General features: G+C 37.8%; 4 protein-coding genes across 9 annotated transcripts in view; 2 read left to right on the top strand and 2 right to left on the bottom strand.

Moving 5' to 3' along the window:
• inppl1b (inositol polyphosphate phosphatase-like 1b) overlaps positions 1-2,587 on the bottom strand; it is a 40,235-nt gene extending 37,648 nt beyond the window's left edge. The window contains exons 1-2 of one of the 2 annotated variants that reach the window (XM_042492979.2): positions 2,431-2,587; positions 1,489-1,542 (exon numbers count right to left, since the gene is read on the bottom strand). The gene's annotated coding sequence lies outside the window, so the exon portion shown is untranslated. The remainder of the gene's footprint in view (positions 1-1,488; positions 1,543-2,430) is intronic. The other variant, XM_088080962.1, reaches the window with a different exon arrangement.
• Positions 1,553-11,638, top strand: rab41 (RAB41, member RAS oncogene family). Of its 5 annotated transcripts, XR_015777249.1 has the most exons (9): positions 1,553-1,746; positions 3,092-3,150; positions 3,981-4,034; positions 4,311-4,416; positions 5,379-5,490; positions 6,808-6,901; positions 7,294-7,387; positions 9,337-9,403; positions 9,616-9,688. XR_015777249.1 is itself a non-coding variant. In XM_042492982.2 (8 exons), exons 1-8 carry the CDS (start codon positions 1,668-1,670, stop codon positions 9,678-9,680), a joined length of 636 nt encoding a protein of 211 aa, XP_042348916.1. In that variant the 5' UTR covers positions 1,558-1,667; the 3' UTR covers positions 9,681-11,638. The 5 variants fall into 5 exon arrangements, 4 of the variants coding, with proteins under 4 accessions (XP_042348916.1, XP_042348918.1, XP_042348917.1 ...); XM_042492982.2 differs by lacking the exon at positions 7,294-7,387 and having other exon boundaries at positions 1,558-1,746; positions 9,616-11,638; XM_042492984.2 differs by lacking the exon at positions 6,808-6,901 and having other exon boundaries at positions 1,558-1,746; positions 9,616-11,638.
• Positions 11,639-14,283: 2,645 nt separating this feature from the next.
• On the top strand, positions 14,284-20,524 carry stard14 (START domain containing 14). The gene is made up of 6 exons (XM_088080964.1): positions 14,284-14,661; positions 14,755-14,902; positions 15,986-16,089; positions 16,584-16,701; positions 16,789-16,841; positions 18,784-20,524. The coding sequence occupies exons 1-6, from the start codon at positions 14,500-14,502 to the stop codon at positions 18,991-18,993; spliced, it is 795 nt and encodes a 264-aa protein (XP_087937090.1). The 5' UTR covers positions 14,284-14,499; the 3' UTR covers positions 18,994-20,524.
• A 187-nt stretch (positions 20,525-20,711) lies between these two features.
• Positions 20,712-26,805, bottom strand: part of pdzd11 (PDZ domain containing 11) — a 7,802-nt gene continuing 1,708 nt past the window's right edge. Inside the window, exons 3-6 of the mRNA XM_042492883.2 lie at positions 26,757-26,805; positions 26,559-26,657; positions 25,739-25,799; positions 20,712-23,454 (exon numbers count right to left, since the gene is read on the bottom strand). The exon at positions 26,757-26,805 is cut by the window's right edge and continues 92 nt beyond it. Of these exons, the coding sequence (XP_042348817.1) occupies positions 23,420-23,454; positions 25,739-25,799; positions 26,559-26,657; positions 26,757-26,805 (244 nt within the window). The 3' untranslated portion in view covers positions 20,712-23,419. The remainder of the gene's footprint in view (positions 23,455-25,738; positions 25,800-26,558; positions 26,658-26,756) is intronic.

Here is a 26,805-nt window from a genome sequence, read left to right on the forward strand (position 1 = left end):
TGGAGAAAAAAATCTCCGACTCGGAAAAAGTTCAGTGGAACGGCCATTCAAGTCGGGATTCCAAATTGCAAACTTAGGCAAGCACACGGTGAATGGGAAGCAGAATAACTTGTTCGTATAGACTGTATAAATGGATGGACGAAAAGCCCCCACTCACCCACTCTGCTTAAGTGAGGTTAAAATATGTGAGATAGGGGCGTTGCCATCTTGCGCTGGCGATGTCATTGAGAGCCGGATTCTGCGCAGTAGCAATGTCCGTGGTGGGGGAGTTACTACCAAAACAGACCAATCGAAAGCAGCTCCATCGAATGTGAGAGCATCAGCTGTCAATCATGGTGGAAAATACCTTTTGTATAAATAAACAGCCCATTAAAACCTTAACCCCCCATTAAAAACTTATCATAGAAACAAACACTTAAACAGACATCAGGGTGATTAAAACTACCTTCAGTGTCAGAAACCATCATTGGGGGAAAAAAAAACATTGGCACATACTTTGAGTTTTTAGTTTGACCTATGTCCCTAACATGGAGGGGCGGGCTTTCTGACCTTTTTCATCTGTACAATAACTCACCTCTGTCTGCTCTTTAAACTCTGGTCTTAGCTCCATGTCACTCTACACTGCTGACTTTATTTTTATTTATTCAAATACTGTTCCACACTTAACACTTGTATATATGTATAGTCTCTAAGTTTTTAGTTTTTTAAGCGTATTCCTTTTATATTCTATTAATATTGCTTGCTCTTTTCTCTTTGTTCTTACTGTATGGCGCTGCTACACCCCAATTTCTCAGTTTTGAGATCAATAAAGTATATCTATCAATCTATCTATCTATCTATACTGCAGTCAGAAACCAGGGGGCAATTGAGATTGAAAAGTTACACTTTGGGGGAACTGTCATGTTGTCCATCTTTATATACAGCCTATACGTTTGTGTTGTAAAATCTGATATAACCACTTTTTTAGTGGCATTTCCATTCAGTTGATTTGTGTTTGATAGAAGTCTTTGTGAGCATCTAGTCGCCTACTAGCCTCCTATATTTTATTGCTCTGTAAAGCACTTTGAATTGCCCTGTTGTATGAAATGTGTTATACAGTAAAGCTGCCTTGCCTTGCCTCCTCCTCCCGTCTCCGTTAGCAACCTACATCAATGAATCTGCATGTAGCAAAATCAGAAATCAGAAAACCGACACGGAATTATCGACTTCCGACTTGCAACTAAAAAACAGGCTCTGGGGAGGACCAAAATAAAAACAAAAGGCAAAGTCGCACCCCAGCCAAACCCCTCCTCTGATAAATAAAGAATAGTCCCTTAGCTTTAGTAAAATGTTTGCAGCTAAATCCGAGTAACTGTGACTGTGCTGTAGGCCTGCTGTGTGTAAATGTTTACTCCTCCTGTCACCAAGATGTATTAAAATATACTTTATTGGTCACATTAGAGAAAAAGCAGTATATCCCAATGAAATAGACATGAAATAAGGCTTTACCTTCTCATTGCTGTTGTCTCTCAGCAGTGGCCTCTTGGTTGTGCTATTTCACTTCTGTAGGTTTAGGAAAACAATAGCGCTGGCTAGTGCACGATAAAGATACACTACTTGCTCCTCTCCGGTCTAGACATCACATCATTAGCCAAGTCAGCTAGTTAGCTGTTTATTTTTTGGACAAAATGTCAACCACGACCGGCGGCGGAGAGTTTGGCAACCCTCTACGAAAGTTCAAGCTTGTTTTTCTGGGCGAACAGAGTGGTAAGTAGGGAGCGGTGGACCTGATCTAAGCGTGAACTGGGTCGGATGTGAGGAATATGTTAGAAGAAGTGGCTAAGATTTACGTAGCATTGGCTAGCTAGCTAGCTTCTACGGCTAGTTTGCTGCTAGCTTAGCCAGATAAAGTTATTCACCGGTAATGAACGACCAATGAAGATACAAATGGAGATGCTAATGTTTCAGTGTCAATAATGTATATTAAGATAGAGTACGATAATAAAAAAATCACGGACATAACGTTTTTTCTCATTCGTGATGATGTCATTGCATAGCTGGCTAGCGCTAAAACGGTAAGCTAGCCATACATCTCGCCCTTTAACAATAAATGCCTACAATATATAGAGTTACCGTTACATACCTTTGATGTGTGTGATTTATCAATAAATTGGTTCGTTGTCGGGTTAAAACAATGGACACTGTCCTCGGCGTTGCTATTAGTTTGTGACGCCTCAGCATCATCTCACTGTAGCTAACGAGAGTTGGCTAACTACTTTAAGCTAACGTTAGCAGTTAGCTGGGCTAGCCTAACATTTTTATCAGTAACGTTCGTAAATAATGACGCTCACCACTCTGTTAAAACCCTAATATGGCTATCAAGAGTTTGTTTGCCTCTAAATAGTAGACCGGGCGTTAAATTTGTTCGTATCAGTCAGCTTTGCAACTCACTAGCATCATTAGCTTCCTACGGCAGCACCTTTGCAGAGCCACGTCGGCCGGTGGGTCCAGACCAGTCGGCCTTTCCCCAACCATTAAACGTCAGCGCACTGGGACTGGCACTGACATGATTATACACGGTTGTATTTTAGGGGCGATTTTTTTTTATACGGCAGTGACCTACTCTCGTCACGAAACATATAGAAGTGGCCAAGCAATTTTCATTTTCCTAAATTTTGTGGCTCCACCCATACTGCCAGCTCAGCGTGTGGGTTCAGCAGTACACATTGCATCAATGATAATAGCACTTTACTCACCATGTGTTGTCACGGACTCATTGATTTCCCTTTTCTTCTTCCTATATTACACAATTGGGAATTACATAATTGGACACCTAATCTTAACTTGGAGTTTTGGCCATGTAAAATATAGTTTTTACAGGGGTCGACCTTCATTGGTTGTTCAGGGCCAATACTGTTTATTTGTAGTTAATAAGACCGATAACCAATGCTTGGAACTGGTTTGCTACAATAATTGGGAATTATTATTTCAGTAATGTAAAAACAAAAAATGTATAAACTTGTACTTGAGTACAGATTTTCATTACTCTTTCCATTGCTGGTCTTTGATTGCCAGGATCAAATCTTAAAATATCTGTTATTGTGTTTTACAGTTGGGAAAACCTCGCTCATCACCAGGTTCATGTATGACAGTTTCGACAACACTTATCAGGTAAAAACATATGTTCATCACAATATAATGCATAAGTAAGACACCGATTGATTGTATTCTGATCGTTATATGACGTGTTCTGAAAGGCGTTTTTCATAAAAGACATTATGACTTATTAATCACAGGTGTAATGAATAACATTAATTATTTAGGGCTGTTCCATGATCTTCCAGATCCTTTTTAAGTGTGCATGATGACTTCCCGGTTTGATATGGGAGCACCTTGATGGAACAGAGCCATGCTTGTTGTTTTTAGCTTCACCCATGGTGTTCCTAATATTATTAGTCAAAATGTTGTGAAAAAAGTCTAAGATAATGTTAAATATATACTATGTGATCAGACAACTTTGTCTCATAATCTTTCTTAGATAAAGACAGGGGTCACTTTATACTACATGCCCCTTTAGCTCTCATTAAAACAAACTGTCTGCTCCTTTGTATATACATATTTATTAAAAGTCTTGTGAAGCAAACATTTTACCACAGCACATTCCTGTTACATTCTGTGTATTAATACAACTACTTATTTATCTCAGAGGCTTCATGATTTACTTATATTTTATACTTTATTTTAACCTGCGCTACTTTATATACTTAAATTTACTTTCTCTTTTTGTTCCTACTTGTAGGATTCTTATTCCTACCATTCATTTTTATATAAATACTTACACAGGAGGGAGTCTGTTATCAAGTATTTCAATAGCAGTGACCACTCTTGTAATTGTTCACCGACAATAAATAACCTAGAACGCTGAATCTTGAACCTTGGACCTTATGCAACATCCAGTATCATGCCTATAACAATGTTTTAATGCAATGATTGTCTTACAGGCAACAATTGGCATTGACTTTTTGTCAAAAACCATGTACTTAGAAGATCGTACGGTAAGTCCAGTTTTTGTTATTTTATCATTCCCACTGTCATAGTTTTAAAACTGCTCCAAAAGCTAAAAGCATGCATTTGCTTTTTTATGTTGTAGCCACCATTTACCATTTCACATTGTTTTCACATTATCCTAGAATTTAGCATCATTTTGTTGGACATGTGATCATGTTTTTAGCTTCCATCGTTATTTCAAGTTTTTGTTTTCCTTCCATCCCCTGGCTGGGTCATGAAACGCCCTCCCCCTCTTCCCACATTCATTTCACGGCTGGCCACAGATTCGGCTGCAGCTCTGGGATACAGCCGGACAGGAGCGTTTCCGCAGCCTCATCCCCAGTTACATCCGCGACTCAGCCGCTGCTGTGGTGGTTTATGACATAGCCAGTAGGTATCATGGCCTTGCCTCACCTCCTTGTCCTTCGCTTAATGTATGGAAGGGCAAAAAAAAAAAAAAAAGAGCATTTACCAGCCTTGCAAACCCCACTGGACAGCATGTTAAGGATGTATGTGCATCAGCGGTGGTGATACTAAAGGATTTCTCCAGCAGTGTCCAGGGGGGTCTACGCTTCCTTAATGCTGTTACATATGAGGCTGATAGAAGAAATAACAGAAAATGTCTTCCGATGTCACCTCATTGGCAGGGATCCTCTAAAACAGGCTAAATAATGATTCACCAGGGCCTACTCTTACATGTCTTATCAGCATAACGCTGGTCATCTCTGACCCTTCTGCATTTGAATGATTCTCCCCATTCCTCCATAAAAAGGCCATTTTCATCTCTGCTGCTTGGCTTGCAGTTCCTTTATGTCTGTCCCGTTCTCCACTTTCTTGTTCTGCCTTTCTCCTCTTTTATCTCCTTGTCCTTTTCTTCCCCCTCCGTTCCTATCCTCAGGTCCGACTCCAGCTCTGGGACACTGCTGGACAGGAGCGTTTTCGTAGCCTAATTCCCAGCTACATCCGTGACTCTACCATTGCCGTGGTTGTTTATGACATCACCAGTGAGTCAGGGCTGTACTCTAACCTTTCTGTAGGGGTCTAGAGCAGTTAAAGGGAAGCTATCTTGGCGTAGATGCTACTCTCTGCATTTCTGCTAATAACCTTCAGAATTTCTCCTAAGTATGTTTTTCTCCTTCAAGCTTCTTTTAACACCTCCTGCTAACACTACTACTCTACGAGCTTTCTTACATAAGATGCTCTACCTTTTTAATGAAGAGTAATAACTGCTTGAGCACACTTTTAACTATTGCTAGAGTGCTGAATGTTTTATGTTGTTTGGGTCTGCACGCGGTCGATGTCTACAGTAATTTTGGGGTGTTTTTTTTTTTTTGTTTTTTTTTTATCCACAGATCTTAATTCATTCCAGCAAACCTCAAAGTGGATTGATGATGTTAGAACAGAAAGAGGAAGTGATGTCATTATCATGCTTGTTGGGAACAAAACAGACTTGGCGGATAAAAGGTACATGGTTGTGTGAGATGTGTGAAAGATTGTAATGTTTTTCTTATTCATGTTACAATGATGTATGTATACATATATATAGACTGTTATTTTGTAATTTTACAACTAGTAGAAAGGTAGAATTAAGCAAGGGTGGGCGATATATCAATTAAACTTGATGTATTGCAGCTTGTTTTCCACGTGGGATGTATAAAATGAAAATATGCTGAGCATCATTTTTATAAGTCAGCAGTATTAGACTTGCTTTGGCGTTTCGGTTCTCTCGCTCTGTCCTAGGGCTCCCTCACTCTCTCAGCCACAAAAGGGAAAAAGATGGAAGTCCAAAGCAAAAGCATCAACACTTCAGAATAAAAGCATTAGGGGTTCCATTTTAATTTATATCATTATATCAATACTTAATTTAGCTATATTATAACAGTATTTTATTTAATTTTATTATAACAGTACTTTATTTAACAGTACTATAATAGCACTTAAGTTAAATTTATTAGACTAGTACTTCATTTAAATATATTGTAACAGTACCTTTTTAACTTCATTATAACAGTACTTTATTAACCTCTGTTATGACAGTAGTTTATTTAACTTTGTTATAACAGTACTTCATTTAACTCTATTATGGCGGTACTTTATTTAACTCTATTATGGCAGTACTTTATTTAACTTAATTATAACAGTACTTAATTTAACTCTGTTATAACTGTACTTTATTTAACTTGACTAAAATAGTGCTTAATGTAACTTTACTATTACAGTCCTTGATTTACCTTTATCTTAACAGTACCTTATTTAACTTTATTATAACTACCTTATTTAACTTTATTATAACTACCTTATTTAACTTTTATTATAACTGTACTTTATTTAACTTCATCATAAGAGAGATTTCAAAATATGGAGATTAATATTATATTGGGTGTCAGGATATAGCTTAAAAATACTGCAGTATTATTCCAGCCCTAGCATTAAGCATTAAGCATTAAGCAGACTATAAACTGCCAAAGCCTGGAATCCCACTTTTCTTCCCTTCAGTGCATCCCATCTAATTTTGACTTTTATCATCCCTTGGCATTTTACATACTCCAGCCTTTTTATTAGTGATTCAAGTACTTTTATTTCTATATTTTTTTATTTCTTATGATTTGATCATATTTCTGTTCTGCCTTTTTTTCCCCCTTTGCCTTATTTTTTTTTGTTCTCTTTCCTGCTCTGTTCTCTCCATGTCATTTTGATTTTGATTTTTTTTTTTTGTGTGTTTCCCTCAACACCACACTCCACACCACTCCCCACCCCCCTCCCTTCCCGGGACCATGGCAGGCAAGTTTCTGTTGAGGCGGCAGAGAGGAAAGCTCGTGAGCTCAATGTGATGTACATAGAGACCAGTGCCAAGGCTGGCTATAACGTCAAACAGGTTGGTGTCCAGCAACAGCAGGTGTTAAAGTCCTGACAGTCATCTTGTCCTGTAGGTTAGGGAGGCCAGCCTGTGCCGTGCGGGACGTACAACTCCTCCATGTATTCATTATATGGGACAGTGTGCGGCTGTTGAATGAATGAGTTGTTCTCCTGCTGCTTCATCTTTACTTAGCACAGCAGCTTCTCTCCCTCCGTCTCCCTCTCTGTCTGTCTGTGTGTTAAAACTAAACTAACCACTCTCTTTTTCACCCCCCAAAAACAAGATTCAGTGTTGAGCTCTCTTTTCTCTCTCCATCTCTTCCCTCTCCTTTTGGCCTGTCCTCTTTGCGATGTTTCTTTCCACATCTGTCTGTTCGTCCATCTCCCCCCCTTCTGCCTCTACCTGAGCAGACAGATCACCACGGAGGAGGGCGAGCAGAGAGCTAAGGAACTGAATGTCATGTTCATTGAAACCAGCGCAAAGACTGGCTACAATGTCAAACAGGTAGAGATCGTGCTCTCTCGAGGTAGTTGAGCTAATTCTGCCCTCAAAAGTTTTCACTCTTTCCTCCTCCTTTTTCCCCTCTCGTGGCTCATCGTGACGTGTCTTGATATTCTCAGTGCAGGTTGTGTTTTCCCCCAACAGGGTTTGCTTTTAGATGTTTCAGTATTTATTCACCTGATCTGCACAAATTCACTGATCCAGTCTCAAGTACTTTTTGTGTGATTCACTTAAACTTCTGCAGCTTTCAGAATGTTTCTGTGACTGTAATGGATTTTTTCAGTGGAGGAGGTTAGCATGGCAGCCTTCACTTTCATGCTGTTATCTCAGCGATTACAATCACGTTTTGAATCACTGCTTTATTTGCTTCTTTTGTTTGTACAAAGCTCCACTGGGGTCACATGGTAGAAAAAGAAAAAAAGTCAAATGTGTAAATCTATGCAAACCATTTACAATCCGTTTTCTCAAACTCAAACTCGGTGTTTTGTGTGCCAGGCGACCAAATAATAATTTGGCATTTTTGAACAAATCCAACTACCAACAGTCACACCACAGAAGAACAACAGAAGAAAAAAAAGCTTAAATTCACAGGGAGCTATGTTAGCATAAAGGAAGTAAGGTTTTTTTTTTCCCCAGGGATGACCCGCCCAACTTTGCCTTACTCTACCCCTGATTGGTTTACCCTAATATTCTTGCCTCAACTAAAGAAAGAAAAACATGGTACACAACAATGTGCTACACAAAAATATATGCATAAGACTTCATAGTGCACAAGAAAAACATTAGGCCAGAGACTGTCATATTTTCTGAATGGTTAGATCTAAATAGAGGTGCCTCTATGTTAAATTAGGATGTCCCAAGAATTACATTGAATGTAGGAATTCCCGATATCCAGACCACCAGTATTCACAGCCTTTGCCGTCCTAAAAAAAAAAAAAAGGCCTACAGTACACATCCAAGGGCATGGTTTACAAAAGTGTTCATACAGATTTACACATCAAGGTTTTTTTTTCTACCTGTGGCTCCAAATGGGCTCCTTGTGTTTGCCTGTTATTCAATGAAACATATTAATGAGGGACAACTTAAAACTTTGATCCCTTTCTGTCTCCTGTAATTAGTTCATGTGACAATAGGGGTGGGCGATTACTGTATTTACACAATATACTTGTACATTTGAGGCAAAATAAGCTTATCCATCAGAGATTTTTCTGTTTATACTGAGGTAACTATCCTTTCAGTTTCACTCGTCCTATTTTGCCATCGTGGGGAATGAGGCAAATAAATAAGCAAGATTGCTAGGAATGCACAGTATTGGATTTTTTTTGCCAATATCTGATATGTTGATTTGTAACAACTCATTTGGCTCATAACTGATACTAATATCGATATGTCTACTTATTTTTCCACCTAATATTAGCAATCATCAGATCTCTTCTGTAGTGTGATTAACATTAGATTATGCATAACTTTATCATGATGGCCCACCAACAGATGGAGAAATAAAATTTACTGCTTATCAATGTATGTAATAGTCATTAATTGTGCAAAATAAGAAAAAGCATGTTGGTCAATTGCGGTAGTTCATTTTAAAGCCGATTTTAATATATATTAAAATTCTACTCATATTAGCTGATACCAATGGCGTGCCGATATTTTCGTGCATCCCTTAAGATTGCATCATTGCAATAATGTATTTACAGGATTTTTTGCATTAACATTTTCAAACATCAGATTAGACAATAATAGACATTTCTGTGTGATTATTTTACATTACACCTTCTTAATTAGAATGTCCAGAAATTGCAGTGCACAATATATCAGTATGGCAATATAATTAAATATGGCATGGAGCATTTTTCTCTTAATCACTCACCCCTATTTTACAGCACTTTAATTGCACTACAGCTTTTCAAATGTGATCAGCTGTTAAATGCTTCTCTCTGTTGTTGTAGCTGTTCCGTCGTGTTGCTGCTGCATTGCCTGGGATGGACAGCACACCAGAGAAAAGCAAAGAGGACAGTATCCTTTTTGAAGCTGCTTTCAACATTGTCCATTTAACATTGCAATGGCTTTAATCCTGTAAAAAAAAAAAAAAAGCTGGTAACAAGTACCTCGTAGTTCCCTCTACAGAAAAGAAAAACTGACGAGATGGCAGCCAGATAACACTGCAGAAAATACTGAAGTGAAATTTGCCAATTCATTGCTGATGTTACTTAACCAACTCCCCTCAGTGATCGACATCAAACTGGAGAAACAGCCAGAGATGACTGTCACCGAGAGCAGCTGCTCATGCTAGTACACCTCACCCTCACCCAGCCTGTCTCCTCCCCACCAACAGCTTGTCTCTCAGTGGCCACTCTCTCCACCCTTGGCGCACTGCCACTGGGATGGAGGACCTGTCTTTTCTTTTTTTTCCCCTTTTCAACTCAGTGACTTTTCAGAGTAACCGTGTGGATGTGCATTACTGTTTGAAACAGATTATCTGGGGAAAAAAAGGTTCAAAACTAAACATTTAAAACAAGGAATAAGTTAAACGATATGTTGAGATTTTCATCCAGTTGCATGGCATTATATAGGATTGCAGACTGACATAGCTAACTGCTCATGAGTTATTGCACAGTTCGGAATCTTAGTGCTGTTACTCTTGTCATTGTTGTAAAGTAAAACTGCTTGGGATTATTTAAATGACTCTGCAAGGCTGAGTTCTCAGCCCATTGTATTTTACTTTTTTTATTTTTAAATGGAAAGTTTGCCTAAAACTATTCTATCTCTGAGATTATTTCTTGACTTTGTCTTATTTTGAGGAAGTAGAGGCAGGATCTTACCAGTGAATTTACGTCATCGCCAAACCATCATATTGCCACATTAGGCTCATATGGACTCACTGAAGAGGGTGCATTTAACACATCTGTAGGCTTAAAGTGCCAAATTCAACAGTGTGTTAGCAGACCAAACTTACTTAATTTGAGGTTGCATTTGAAACAGTGAAAGAGAGGTTTAACCAAGTAATGCAGTCACACATCATCAATGGAAAACCATCCCAATATCACTAGAACTGCTACTAACCTGAAGCTATGTCTGCTTTAAAACTATAGCAACTGTCTTTCCGATGTTGTTAAATTAGCTGCACGCATACTAACACGTCTGAGGAGGAGTTTTCCATTATTAGATGCCCCGAACAAAAAAAAAGCCAATGTTTCGTTTTTCCACGTGGATGGAAAGTTGTCACTTTGGTCGCTATGACGTACCCGCCATCTCATTGACAATTTGTGTTGTGTTGAGTACACTATTGCAAGAACATGCAGCATGCTCACCATGCAGGATTTATATGGATAAGAACACAGATGCCTTGCTTGTTTGTTCACCAACGTTGTGCACTGAATCAAGCCACAATATTGTAAAATATAAAAAGAAGCCGGCTGACTGGTTCATGGCTTCACTAGTTGTTTTGTAGAGCTGGTAGATTAAGAGTTTGTCCTCAGATACAGCTAACGCTTACTAACACCCTTGCTGTAAAAAAAACAAAACAAAAAAGTGCAGAGAAGTTAGTTGCAGTATCCTTTGCTGTATTGCTATTGCCTGTGTAGGACTGTTGGTTTTTTTTGTGTTTATTTATTTTATAACTTGGACATACAGATAACATTGTATGCTTGACCAAAAGTACAGATGCTGACACGCATGTTGAAAGTTTATTTTATTTATTGTTTGCGTGTCTGCTGGGACTCCACCTAAAGGCGACACTTAGGCCCGGTAACGTTTTTTTTTTTGTTTTTTTTTCCTGTCACACTGCTAGAAATTACTTTTTTTTGCAGTGTGTATAGTCAGTAGCTTGGTTTACAGTCACAGGTTAAGGCTACATTGTCTCCACACACACACACTCACACAAACACACACACATACAGAGTGTAACACAAACCAACTAACTAGCCATAGCACAACAAAAGACACTGGTCATTTTGCTGTAGCTTGTTTTGAAATGTCAGCGTTTTAAAATGGATTTAAAAATGTAAGTGTTTAATTACATCAAACGACCATTTTAACATGAGCAGCTCTTCTATTGTCACTGACTAAATACTCAGCTTTGTGCTCTTCTGAATTGTGTCTGTCCATTTGAAATATGCTGTCTACTCGTGTTTAGCAACGTTTGTGTGAATAATGTACTATTACTATCTGATGTATAAAAAGGAGAGTTACTGAAACACAAGTGTAGGCCTATCACATGGAATAAAATAAAGATATTTCACCAAAATTGAACTTCTGTGGTCTTTTTCTTTGTTAAACACCGCTGCAGGGAAAAGGTTGTTTTCAGTGTAATGGTACATTAATAATTCTACTGTTTCAAATGCCATGAATCAACAAGCATTCTTTACAATGTAATAGTATCAAGGATTAATTGTTACTGGTGATAACGATGACTTTGACTCGTGAAAAAGATACAAATCAGCATGTTCAAGAGCTGTGGAGTCGACTCATATGAGTTCAACATGAGTCAGACTCAAGCCAGAAATTTGATGACTTTAGACTCTATTTGACGAAATCGAAAAAGACTTGCAACTCAAGTTGGGGGGGACTCCTGTCCCCTCATGTACTGAATCCACTAATGTTAACATTAATCCTTCTATTTCATTTAGACATAATATATAAACCTGCAACAACATACAATAAGTTTTTCATGTCAAGGACCTCTTTTAAAATTAAAAAATTAACCCCCTCCCCCCATAAGATATGAGTTAAATACAAGATGGAACAGAAACACCATTTTTTTCTGTTGTGGTTTATGATTAAATTCAGTCGCCTTTGTTCTTAGCAAACCCTGTTAAAAGCATTCATTATTTTTTGTTAACTTTTAATATATTATTACTTTCTTGGTGGAGCGCTCATTATGACTTGTTTAGAACTCGACTCTGGACTTGATGTAAAGATTTGAGACTTACTTGTGACTTGGTCCCACCTGTGCTACATTTTACCAAAAATATAAACTGAAATGGGAAGATGGACTTCTATTTTAAGAACTGTTAAATTATGTAAATTCATTACAGTAACCTGCTCAGGAATAGTTCAGCAGTTGGACTGTTGATTGCAAGATTTAATATTCAAATGTAGGGGAGAGGAGGTTTTGTATGGTATTGATTTTTGTGAGCACATGTAGATGGAAGTGTGTGTATATATGTGGAATATGTGCCAGTGCTTGTATGTTGTATATGTGCATGTGTATGATGTGTATGTGTGTGTAAGCAAAAGGCTTTTTTCGCAGAGGAGATTGTGACTTTTCACAGCAGGACAAGCACAGGTGTAAATAATGGGATTAATGATGAATGAGTTCCTTGTATTTGTTTGGATTTCAGGATCCTGGTACTGTGCATGCTGAGTCATGGAAACTCTCAATGGAGCACTTAAATACATCAGAGTCATCATTAGTGTTATTACTGGCACCTGTTTTTCTTACCAAGACAAGTCAAAATTTCCTCTTGAGAGAAAGGCCAGTTAACCCTTTGAGACCTGAACAACTTGCCTTGATGTCTTTCAAAAACATGGGAAGAAGGCAATGAGCAATGAAAGTGAAAATGACCCCAAAAAAAGTAGGATTTTTATTTGAGTACAATAAAATTACCTGAAAATACAGCTCCATTGAATCTAAGAAGTGTGTCACAGGTCATTAAGTAGACTGAAACTAGCACAGGCATGAAGTGTGACAGCAGATAGGTGTGGCCAAGTTTGAGCATGAGATTGCCTCACACACACTTACTACTGCTACTTTGCTGATACACATCTGTGCACAAAAGCTATTGAAAGTATGTGATAAGAAACTGAATGTATCATAAATCTTATTGCTAAAATGAATACGCAACAACCTGCTAACAAGTAAGGCTTGGGTTCCACTATGGTTGTTTTCTTTTTTTAAAATTGTGTTTATAGATTTTCAGTTTTATAAATACAGTCAATGAAGCTAATATTTTTGTGTTTAAAAAAGAAAAAAGGAAAGACATTAATTTCTTTAAAAAAAAAACAGCAGGGGAAATGTCTTGAAAGCTATATTTATAAATCTCTAATTATATATTTAAAATAAATACTGACTTTTTCTTTTAGCATTTTCTTCTTTTTTTCTAGGTAATTTTACTTTTTTTTTGCTTTTCCCGTAACATCATTTTAAATATAGGATTAAGAGATTTATAAATATAGCTTTCTAGACATTTCCCCGTTTTTAAGAAAATAATAACTGTCTTTTTTTTACTTTTATAAAATATATATATATATATATATTATCTGCATTGACCATATTTGTAAAACTAAAAATCCATAAACACAATTTAAAAAAATAAATAGCCATAGTGGAACACAAGCCTACTTGTAAACAGGTTGATGCGTATTAATTTTGGCAATAAGATACATGATACATTCAGTTGTTCCTTGTTGCCCTTCTCCCATGTTTTTGAACGAAATTCAGCCAATTTGCTCAGGTATCAAAGGATAACATTAGAACCTATTTTTATACAGTTATTAAAACTAACTTTAGGCCCAGTCATGAGGATACATTCAAGCTTGAATTATTTTTTTTTTTTATTATTATAGTGTACTTTTATTTTTCAACATTTAAAGTCGTGATGATGATCACTGAGCAATTCGCACCCGCCCACTCCCCTGCAGCCCACAGTGTTTACTATATGAAGCCTCCTTTGAATCTTTCACACACTGACAATAAAACAACAGCACTCCTTTTTTATGAATTCATCTAGTTTTATCCTGCAGTGTCTGTATGACATTGTAAAAACAAATACTTTAAGATGAGTCTCTCAAGGCTGCTTCAGTGAGAACGTTTTTATGCTACCTGCGTAACACACCTGGATTCCGGAAGTGCTGTGACGTCACTGGGAGAGGTGTTTGAAGGCATGGCTCAGGAATTCAGCACACACACACACACACACACACAAAAAAAATCCTGCTCGACCTGATTGGTAACCAGCTCGCATATATTCGTGTCACCAGAGGTAGAAAACCGCAGAGGAGCTAAATCTCTTCAGGAGGTCAAACACACACACTGACTGAGCAGGTTTTCAGATTTCTTTTGAGGAATTTTTTTTAAAGAATTAAGTTTTTTTTTTTAAAGACTCTCAAAGATGTCTATTTTACCCGACGAGGCGACTTTTGCTGACTTCAGAAATCAGTGTTCATCCACGGAGAATTGGGCCAGCAAGTATGACAAGCATGGGATACAGGTGTGGGTCGAAGTTGCTCCTAAAAACAAAGGAAATAATGTACCTAAAGTCCACAAAATCAAGGTAAGCTCATTTTAACTTCCCTATATTAGGACCCAGTTGTCTCGGGGTGGTCTGCTGTTATCTTGACATTGCACTTCTATGTCTGCGTTTCAGTGTAAAATGACAATCAAAGATGTGTCCGCCGCCACCATGTACGACGTCCTTCACGATGGCCAGTACCGTAAGACGTGGGACTCGGCCATGGCGGAGAGTTATGACATTGCCCGGCTCTCTGCTAACGCCGATGTGGGATACTACGCATGTGAGGACTCCTTTCTGTCTAATCTTATCCATGTTTTATCAGTTTATCTGTGTCTCTTTTACAAGCGAATCGCCTGAAACCTGTTAGTCCACAGTGCAGGGCTGACTCAGTTTCACCTGTTACACGCAACAATACACACTGAAAGGAGAGTTTGAGTCGGATTTAGAGTTTGTTTGATATCCTTTTATACAGGGGCGGATCTTCCTATAGAAGTCCGCCTGGGGCCCCCACCACCCCACCCCCAACCAGTTTTTGTTGTTGTTAACCTTTTAAAGTCCTCACTGAGTAAAAAGCAATGAAAAATGTTTTTCTTTACATTTTTCATTTCCTCTGAGTTATAATAACAAAAAATATTCATTTTTACTGTTTTGTTTTTCCTTTTATCAATTTAGGCCTATTCCAAACATTTGAGATGGCAGTTAATGGGCTGAAAGAAAAAAAAAATCAAAATTACAAATCATTTACTGTTCTAATGTTTTTAATATGTTAGTATCTCCATCAAAAGTTGACCCCTGAAGTAGGAATATTACCAGTACTAGTATTATTTCCATGTATTCATTTTAGATATCTACGATTTACAGAACTTTAAAACATCTCAGAAATGGTGAAAAAATTACCATATAGAATTAATAATGGAATAACATTAAAAAAAATACATATATATATATATATGTATTTTTTTTAATGTTATTCCATTATTAATTATATAATAATGGACTAAGACTAAGTTCTTGAGCGTCATGTTCTAATTAAAGTGCTACAGAAAATGCACCTTTATTTTGAGCCACAGTGAAATATAACCAATGCTACCATCATTTTCCCAAGCTCTTCTGTCCATATGTGCACACTCTGACCAGATTTGCTTCTCTTTTGCTGCATCGTGCGTCTATTTTAATGTCTGATTCATTAGAATCTGTTTCTTCTGTTGAATCATGTAAGCTGCTGAAGTGCTGACAACTGACTCTTGTTCCACCAGTGTATTTACTGTCATAACAAGGCAGCACTTTCTGAGTCTGAGGTTGTGTACAGAGAAGAAACACAAAATAACCAAGTTTTGTATTTCTGTTTTTTTTTTTTTTGCAGGGGTTTCTCCAAAGCCGATAACAAACAGAGATGTGGTGACTCTGCGTTCGTGGCAGGTGAACGAGGATGCGTACATCATCGTCAACTTCTCAGTCAAACATCCGGTACGCCACTTCCTCCACACACTCTTTAAACATGACATTTCTGCAGCTCAGGGACACCTGTTGACTTCATATTTTGTGAGCATTTTATTTTCAACTCACACCTGACTTCACTAGAGCTTCAGCTATAAATTGCCAACTAATTTAACAACTGGTTTACCATTTTAAAGATTTTAAAGAAAAAAAGCTCTTAAATTTGAATACATTATGACAGTAAATTGAATATCTTTGGGCTGTGGACAAAAAAGACATTTTTGGATGTCATCTTGAGCTTTTGGACACACAGATTCTTTACTATTTTATGACATTTTATTGACAAAAGAACTAATCAACAATCCACAATGCAAAAAAATCATTGCAGTTTCTATTTTTAAGCCAAGGGGATAGTGTCACATGTCCAAATTGCATGACGTGTCCATCATCAACAAAGAGATGTTTTTTGGTTAAACTTTGATGTTTTTCTCATTGCTCTCCAAACTGTCTCGATTCAAATCCAGAAATACCCTCCCTGCAAAAAAGCAGTGAGAGCCGTCTCCATCCTCACTGGCTATTTGGTCAAGCCCATTGGACCAAACAGCTGCACTTTCACATACCTTTCACAAGCGGACCCCAAAGGTAAGACCATAACCAACACTACTCTTTCCAAACTGATCATTCTTGCTCAACATTTTTAGAGCTTTAAAGTTTATTTCTTTTCTCCAGGTTCTCTTCCAAAGTGGGTGGTGAACCACGCGTCCAAATTTCTCGCTCCGAGGGTAAGTAACGTAACATGTCGCAAACTCTTTTCAGTAAAGCTTTTGTTTACTTCTAGTCAACAATAGCACTGGAGGTGATAAAAATACACGAGCTGTGTGGATATGCGAGGGCGTGTGTCCACCAGGCGATTAAGAAGCGTGTAATAGGCGCGTGTGTGTGTGTGCGCATAAGGGAGTGAGGGTTTCATGTGTCTTAAAGGACAATGGTAGCCATAGAAACCCAATTTAAGGGCCTGTCCCAGTGAGGTTGCTGACAAAGGAATATCTCGGCTCACACTGTTGGCTCTCGCTCTCGGCAGAACTCGTTTCCCAGGTTTCATATCCTCCGCCGATTGAAACTATTTAGAACAGAGTGTTAATGAGAAGCTGTCATTGAGAGACTCGTGCCTTTAAAACGAAAGGTCCATTGAGCATCTTTACCTAAGAACAGCATGGAGCCCCTATTATTAATTAGCCCAAGTTAATTATCATGAAGGAGAAAGTTAAAGGGCAACTATGCCCATTCTGAAAAATCATACATGTTATTCCTATTACTTAAGACAGTCCAAAAATATTAGTCAACTCAAAAAAACTCTCTCCCAGATCCAAAAACTACAGTGCTTAAACTCAAATTTGTGATGTCACAGGGTATAAAGTCTGGAGCTTCATGGACGATGAATGGTGAAAGATGTGATAGATGACACTGAAAACATTAACGAGATGTTCTGAGTATATATATATATATATTTTTTTTTTTTTTTTTTTTCACTACAAAACAAGTAATTTAGGTATAAAAAAGAAAACAAACATTCTTCGGATCCAAAAAATCTGGCTACCATTTATTGTTTATGGAGCAACTCAAGAATTAATACTTGATTATCACAAGTTTGAGACTAACTTCTCTGGTTTCTGGCTTTCTTGTTCATAAATATTACTTGAGCCTTCCTCCATTCTTAATTTGAGTGGTGTTCCCCTTTAATTGTCATGTGTGCATACGTTTTCCTAATATCTTAAGTGTACAAGTTATTATCTTGTGTGCGTAAGATAAACAGCACTTATGCTTTTGACTTATGAAACCCTATATATTGATAGATTATCAAAATAGTTGATTCGATTTTCTGCTGATTGAATAATCGATTAGCATGGCAGCTTTCCTAGTCGACAAATATTGCCTGCATGGAAAATAATATTCACAATATGACTTCATGTAAGCCTGAGACTCTGTCTCTTCAGTCTCCCTTTATTTGTGTGTGTTTATATAGACATGCGATCATGGTTTTGTAAATGCAACTTAATAATGGATCCGGCAGACAGTGTCAGCAAACTTCCTGTTTCTTTTGTATGTGTGTCCCTTGTTTTTATCATTCACTCTGAATTTTGACATTTTTGCGGTCCGTGAAAGCAGCGCAGGTGAAACTCATCATGAGTCGTTTTTATTTGTTATCCCTCAGCTGCAGTTTGAGTCACCTTGTGGATAATTGATAAGCGAATCAGCTGTTTAGATCAATGGATGAGAGGAGAAGCAGTGTGGGTGAATGCAATCTCTTAGACCCAGCACAATGAACCGAGAAAGTTAGTGTGGTGCTCAGTATATATCTATATTTCAATGGCGCTCTAAAATCTATTTGTGGCAGCGGTTGTTTTAATTGTGGCGGCCTAAGCAAATAAATATGGGGAAACCCTGTGAAGCAAAACGTGATTTTCAGTTTTGTTTAAATCAAGACTTTACGTGCCTTTTTTTAATTTGACCTTAGTAAATGGTTTAACTATAGTTTCACTATCAAGTTAAATCTTAGCTAACGTATATATAGATTGTGTCCTGTGTAAATAGTCTTGTGTAACTCCCTGCTACATAATCTGTTATCTTCAGCTGTGCTGACTGAGAATAAAGGTGCGGTATGATCCTCATTGTCAGACTGCGGCCCTCTGATAATGGTTTCCTCTCTACGCCCACTCCTTCCAGGTGATGAAGAATGTGCACAAGGCGGCAGTGGCCTACCCACAGTGGAAAGAGCAAAACTCTCCCGACTTGAAGCCTTGGCTGTACCCAGAGCAGAGCACCCTGCCTATGATGGACCCCGCAGAACTGTCGATACAGAGAGCCGACTCGCTAGAAAACGTGGACGAGAGTTCAAAGGTGGCCGCTCAGCAGGAGAACGAGGACAGCAGTTAAATCTCCTCATGCAAGAGGGAGCGGAGGATAGACTGTATATAACTGACAAATTCACTACGACTTGACCTCTGACTCTTTGTGATGTCACTCACGAATATTTATCCGGTTTTCCAAATCAGTGAGCCTTCTGGGATGAGCAAGAGCATGAAGTGTTTACGGCCGTCTTTCCGGACGGACTTGAGCACAGACCAAGTTGCCATTGACTTTAGTCCATGTTGAACAACATGTCTCCAGTGTTTTAGAAACTTTTTTTTGGGAACTTTTTATTTTTTATAATATCAGGAGCTCATTAGTTGAGTCAACCATTTAACTGTCTCATTTTGTAGATGTTTATATACGTGACAAATCATTACATATTCTCAAGTTCATTTAGTTGATCTTTCACTCGTCTATGCTGCGCAAATTGCATGAATGTTTCAACTGAATTATTTTGAGAACATATACGTACGTTTATAAAATGTCACACTCGATAATCTGTTAAAAAATGTATGAAAAAAGTTGAAAGGTGTAATTTAATCTCGACTAATAAGCTTTTGAAATGTTAAAAAATGTTAAATACTATCTGTGGGCGGACCATCCAAATTGAGCGTCGCCCTTTTTCTGTTGTCCATGTACAGGCTAAGAGGTGTCGGGGGTTTGAATGCATCACAGTTGCAGCGCTACATTAACATCGAGTCCTCTGTCAGGACATTTGTATTCTATTTTTTAATGAAGAAACGAAGCATAGTTATCTACTTTGACTTTACAAGTGACTGAATAGTCGAGTGAAGAGTTTTTCTTTGTTAAATGTCACCTCAAAATTATCAAAGCCCAAAACACTTCAAAAAAGAGAAGTCACATTTTAATTTGTTCAATCACAAAATCATGCTAGCTGCAGAAACAATGGGGGGAGCTCTGGGTTTGTGCAGCAGCTGTGGGTGCTGGTCTTGAATAGTTTTTTTCAAAAATACAAATATTTTTAACCTGATGCAAAAAAAAAAACAAAACCCAAAACTAAAGTCACTATTTTGCTTTCTATATTTAATTTTAAATGTGAAGACTTTACTCATTTTATTGATAACCCTTAGGTAATTTAATTTAGTCATAAGTGAAGCAACTGTGTTTTTCTATCCTGACTGTGTAAAACAGGAAGACGGTTTGAAATTTCCTTGTATTTATTCAGCTGTTTTGCAATCAAAGGTTTATGCAATGTAATTCTTGCTGTAGTTAAACAGACCCTAGACTTGCATTGGCACTCGAGGAGGGCATTGATCTCTGAGAATTAAAATCTTGTTGGTTGTATTAACATAAAAAATGTACATAGTAAATTTTGTCATTTGAGTACCACTTTACGTGAAGGATTAGAATGACCACAAAGGTTATCTTTTTTCTTTATTTATTTGAAGTGTCTGTAAGCTCAGGTGAAGTCATGATGGAGAAAAAGGCCCTTGAATGAAGCGGGCCAGGCTTGTTTGGTATTTCTTTGTGAGATATTTGATGTTGAGAATGTTAGTATGTCTTGACTTTTTAAAATAAACCTCACAAGCATGAAGTGCTTTGGTAATCCCTGTCACTGACTGCATTCCTCTCGAGATGTCAATCGGTCTCAAGAGAAACCAACGGACAAAGTGGAACCAGTTTGGCAACTTGAACCAGAGCAAACTGGTTCGTTTCCAGTTGGTTCAGGCTCTTCAAGTACAAAGACAAAGCACAAAGAAAAGGTTGCTAAAGTTCAAAACTTTTTCCTTATTTCGCCATGTCAATGTCATGGTTTTCTTTATTCGGAAAAAACACGAGAAGTTCATCTGATGGACAGCCAAAGTTATTTGTATGAAAATAATAGCGTACAAAGGAATAAGACAGTGTTATTATGCAACAGGCAGGTATTTCCATATAAATAAATGCTTTATACTAGCAGACTGTAACACTCGGAGGTTTTCAATTGCTTTCTTTTAATGTTCAAATGTGTGCTGATTTACTTTGAGTCCAAAGCTGATTTCACTGAACCACAGTGGCCAAAATGCCAAAGTACCTGGGTGATCTGTTGAAATGCTAACGACAAGGTCTCCCTGCACTCAGATAAACATACTATGACGGGCTTCATCATTATACAGAAATGCAGGGCGCAATGTGCTGTTATCATGTACTGTATTTGCATGTTAGACATCACACTTGTCCACAATTTGGCACCTTAAATATACTATTCGTACATTAAATAATTATATCATTCAGCCTAGAAGCAGGTTATGTAAAACCTATCATGTGACATGATACATCAACAAAAACTGACAATATTCAAAGGGAGTCTATGCAAAATTCAGAGCATGTTGTCTTCACACGGTTCGTAACGTGGAGCTTCCGGCTAGCAGCTTACAGCGCTTACTTCAAAAACAGTGCTAACAACACCAACAGTGTTGCCACTGCGAATCAGATGTAAAGGCTACTTAATGAAGGCTGGGACATGTTTTTTAACCCCATGGGAGCTATGGAGTATAACACATGCGCAATGTAAATGGAGCTGCGATGTTGGGAGGCGCAAACAATAAAGGGATGGTGGCCGCTCAGCTGCTCTTTGGGTGCTCTCGACCTGGCAGATCTCGTTAGGTACACTCGTATGGATGGCGGCCCATATACAATAGAACGTTTTTATTTCAAAAGCATTTGTTTATGATTTGTTATGAAGGAGCTTTTCGATAATTGCAGAATTGTAATTCTCACCCATATCTTTTTGAATATATTTCGACTCAAGGCTGACTTCTGACGACTCAATGAAACAAATCGATCTTCGTGTTCTATGATAGCGCAGCAGTTATTGAACCTTTCGGAAAATGTGGACCAGAAGGCCGTACCACGAAGCAGCAGGTATGTTGGGTCTAAGGCTACGGTTATCTGTCTGATGACAGTGGCTCTCTTTTAACTTGGCTAGATATCCATGGTAACTCACGCAGCAAACTTAACCTGGTAGGAAGCAGGTTGTGTTCCACGTTTCAGCTAAAAAGCGTCTTTCACAGCTCTTACGAGTAGCGTCACTTTATAATCATATTCTCACTTCAGAGAAAACATTATTAATACACTTTATCCAACTTGTTGAGTCGTACACATTGCATTTTTTGTGTACACAGGAAATTACAGGACATTATTGATGCAGCAAATCTAAGCAGTATGGTTTTATTTAATTATCTAATGAGCCTTTCAGCAAGTGCAGACCAGATTTTACTGGTCCTATGTTGTACCCCGATGATACGTTGCAATATGACACAGAGACTTTTCCTCTTTTCAGCCTCCTTACCAGAAAACCTGAGGGTGGGCGCCGTCTTGATATTAGCCGTAACTGCCATATGAGTGCAGTGCAAAGCAGCAGCGTTGAGCTAACCAGCTCGTTACACACATGCACTAACACACACGCACAGATGGACTAGCTTACGAAATTCAACCACAGAGAAGCTCAAATAACACCCCGCACACAGAGAGCGTGAATTCACCCTCTGCTCAGGACTCCATAACTCAATAGTGGGTTGCTGCTTAATTAATACGCTGAATGTTGCATACATAACCTTTAAGTAATGCTCGACCAATCATATCAATCACTGAAATATATTTACACAATTTCAAATTCCCTAAACCATTAAAAATGTTTGTTAAATATTTAAAAACTGGATCTACAGTATATTCACAGTGATATTTAGATCAGTGATATTTACCGTCAGTGCGTACTGAAATGCAAGCCATATGTACATTTTTTTTTTTTACATGTACATACATTTGGTTGCCAGTTTATCAATATAAGAAAAAAACATTAGAACCATGATATGCAGCTGAAAGCTCCTGTGAAAGCTAATGAGAGGATCTTGAGTTTAAATGATTCCATCAAACAATTTAAACATTATAGCTTTCATGACGGCTGCGTTACTTTTAGTCTGATACACCTTACAAACTAGCATTTCAGTGTATATGTATCTCTGCTTTATATCAGTGTCATCGAGGCAAATTTGCACAATATACACAAGTGCTACTCTGTACTTGATCAAAATACGTTCAGTAGAAACATTTGATTAGAGGGCCTGAGGAAAATCGAGGACAGGCCACGCATGATAAAAATATGCACGGTGTGTAACTGTTAATGTGTGACTTGAAAAATATGCATCAGTTCCATCATTTATAATGTGAAATGTCTGTTTTGAGCTTCTTCGATTCCTGTGAACACAACCTGATGGAGTGGAAATCATCATGTATCACAGTAGTGGAGGGAGCGCTCAGATATCTGGGCGAGAGAGTGTATAAGAGAGTATGTGTTGCCCTTACATGGAGGACTTGAGGCCGTTAGTCATGCATCAGTCATCTTGAAGCAGAATGGAGGCCAGAGTCTGTAGGAGGAGGGTGATGACGTGCGGTGACGCGGCTGTCCAACTCTCTCTCTCTCTCTCTCTCTCTCTCTCTCTGCTGCCACCTAATGTACAGTCCTCTCCTTCTGCCTTTGGTAGTCTGATTGTAAAACACACAAAGGACAACCTGAAAATACTCGACTGGATGTCTTTATATACAAGTCTGATAGGATTCAGTGGCTCAAAAGCATGTTTTTTTGTTGCTGAAAGCATGCAGATCAGCCTGATAGTTATCTGAGCGACAGTATATGTGGATCCTGTAACATGTGGGCAGCTAAGTGCTGATAAGCTTCAAATTCTTCAGGTTTAGTCCCTCAGAACGAGATATGTTCTTTATGAAAGCTTTTCTCACATATGACCTTTTTTATTTTAAAAGGCATATTACACACCCTGTATAACATAGGCAAGGCAAAGCGAGGCAGCTCTATGTGCTTTACTGGGCAATAAGATATAAAGACATAATAAAGGATAAAGATTTACAATTAAAGAGTAAAGAGATTAGATATAAAAGGTCAAATTAATTACTAAATGATTTAAAATTTGAGATGCAAAGATAAACAGATTAATACGGCAGTATATGTTAACTTCAATGAACATATACTGTAGTATTGGCATACTGAGGGATCATAAAAGACAAAATCCACACTGTAAATTTATTAAAGTGAGTTAGGTTCTTATGAAAAAAGTAACTACGATTACTGCCTACTCTTGTCCACTCAAATGAAATCTGGTTTGCGATATGCTGTCTGCCAGGATTCATTGCTGCAGCTACTGCCAAGGACAAGCGCAGGCTGCAGCGTATCATCCGCTCTGCTGAAAAGGTTATCGGCTGCAGTCTGCCCTCCCTCCAGGACCTGTACACCTCCAGGACTCTGAGGCGTGCAGGTAAGATTGTGGCCGATCCCTCCCACCCTGGACACAAACTCTTTCAATCACTCCCCTCTGGCAGGAGGCTTCGGTCCATCAAGACCAGAACCTCACGCCACAAGAACAGTTTCTTCCCGTCTGCCACCGGCCTCATAAACAAGGCCCAGGTCCCCCACTGACGCACTCTCCTCATAGACTGTATGTTACATTAATGTGTTCATTAATGCACATCACCGGCACTGCTGCTGGTCATGCGGCACATCCACACCATAAAATTGCACTCAAACCTGTATAAATGTGAATTTCAATGTAAATATCAATATATATCTTGCACTCCAACCATTCTTGTATATAACACTTTAACTCCATGGTTCTGTTTCTTGCACTGTTACACTGTTACTTGTGTTACTTGTTTTGTTTTGCACTGTAAGACTCGTACATTTTATATTTTATATTTTATATTTGTATCTTCTATTTTATCTGTTTTCTTTTTCTATATTTATGTTGCACCAACCCACCAGAACAAATTCCTCGTATTGTGTTAACTATACCTGGCAATAAATCTTTTTCTGATTCTGATTCTGATTCTGATTCATGGGAAGGCAGGATAAACCCAACACACTGGTCCTTTAATACTTTTTTTTCTTTTTTTGTTTTTTTTTGCATCAGTAATGATTGTAAACAAAGCAAAACAACAGGGCTATAGTTTAATTGTGGTCTGTCAAGAAACACGCATAGGCTAATTTTACGTATATAAGTAAAACACATCAATATTGTAATCTAATTTATCTGTTATTTGTGGTTACAAAATACTAATGGGTCATTAAAACTGTAGAGTGAATCAAATCAATCAGTGCTGAAATACTAAAATAAAAATAATGTAATTGCATTCACAGACATTGGAAGCTGATGACCCGTTTAGCATAATTAGTACAAATGCATCTGACATATATTTTCTGTGTTTTCAACCAAATTGTGCATATATCTTTTACCATAATTAATGATTTCTTTTCTCCATATGGAGTTGGCTCCAAATTCATGACTGACATGCTTGAGCGATATAACCCTGCGAGACCTCTCATATCACCGGGGAACGGGCTGCTAGATGTGCTCAAGACAAAATCTAAATAAGGAGAAGTTTCTGTTAGTTATTATGCAGCACAACGGTGGAACCAACTGCCTGAAGGTATTAGGAATAACCCCAAAATTGCAAGTTTTTAAATTTAAAAAAAACAAAAAAACAATTGAAACCAAGGTCTTATTATTATAATTCTATATCTTGTAAATTATTTTTGAATATTCTTATACTGCTCCATCTCTCTCTTTTTCTAATTATACAATGTTCACTTTGAATTGTGCCATTTTTATCTTTGAATTGAATTGTTCTTTTGTATTATGTTGTTTTTAGTATCTCTGTACAGCACCTTGAACCTACCAACCAAAATTAAATAAGAAATTCTTCAATAATAAAACATTGTTCTCGTGCTTTTGATATGATTTTGTAGTGTCAGACTTACTGTAAGGAAAGAAGCGAACCCTCATCAGTATTTCTCGTGCAGTCTTCAGAATCTCTACAGCCTGAAGACAAAGAACAAATTAACTTACTGCAACACAATCAAAAGGCCATCACATATTAACAGGGTACCTACAACTTATAGCAAGTGGGATTTAAGACTTTTAAATACTCTTTTAATGCCAGTGGAATAGAAATATCAGACCAATTTTGAAGTAACCAATAAGCATGTGTCAACAACAATTACTGAAGGTTATGGGGGAATTTATTATATTTTTCAAAATGTATTCTAACATAAAACATGGCTCTTTGATGATGTTAACACAAAAGGCGTTTAATACATTATTTTATTAAGTTAGCCCTTATTTTTTGCTTTTGCAATGGAACGATAGAAAAAAAAGATTCATACCAATCATACCTCCAATGTCTGAGCATTTTTTAAGACTTGTGAAAGCCTGATTTAAGACATTTTAATGCAAATTAAGCCCCAATTGTTCGATTAATGAATTCAATGCCTTTTAAGACTGGCTGGACTGAAAAGATCTGCAGGAACCCTTATTTAAAAAAAATATACGGAGGAAACTGTTGACAACAATACAACACTGGTCTCAATTTTTTGAGACATTTTATGAATAGAAATATTAACATAATTTAATGGGAACTTAATTACTGAAATATGTAATAAGCAAATTCTAAAATAAATGCCCATTTCACACAGATGTCTCTCAACATGTTCCAACCTGTGAAGATGTAATAGATACTGTATAAAAATACAAATATAAAATCTGTGTAGGTCTCATGATGAAAATGGGGCTCTGACTCACTCTTGAGTGCTCTATGTCTTGGAAATCAACCTCATTCACAGAAAGAACCTGGTCTCCTTCTTGCAGCCCTGCTCTGTGGGCATCTGAGTCTGGGACCACCTGCCAATACATCGCACACATGTGCACGGAAATTAGAAACCACAATGCAGCAACAATGCCTTCATATCAAACAGCAGGGCTACACACACACACACACACCTTCGATATGAAGATTCCCAACTGAGACGCCTTGCCCCCTCTGATGTTG

This window comes from Plectropomus leopardus, chromosome 8 (genome assembly GCF_026936395.1).
Source record: "Plectropomus leopardus strain MGB_pleo_1.0 chromosome 8, ASM2693639v1, whole genome shotgun sequence".
In the NCBI taxonomy this organism is placed as follows: Eukaryota; Metazoa; Chordata; class Actinopteri; order Perciformes; family Serranidae; genus Plectropomus; species Plectropomus leopardus.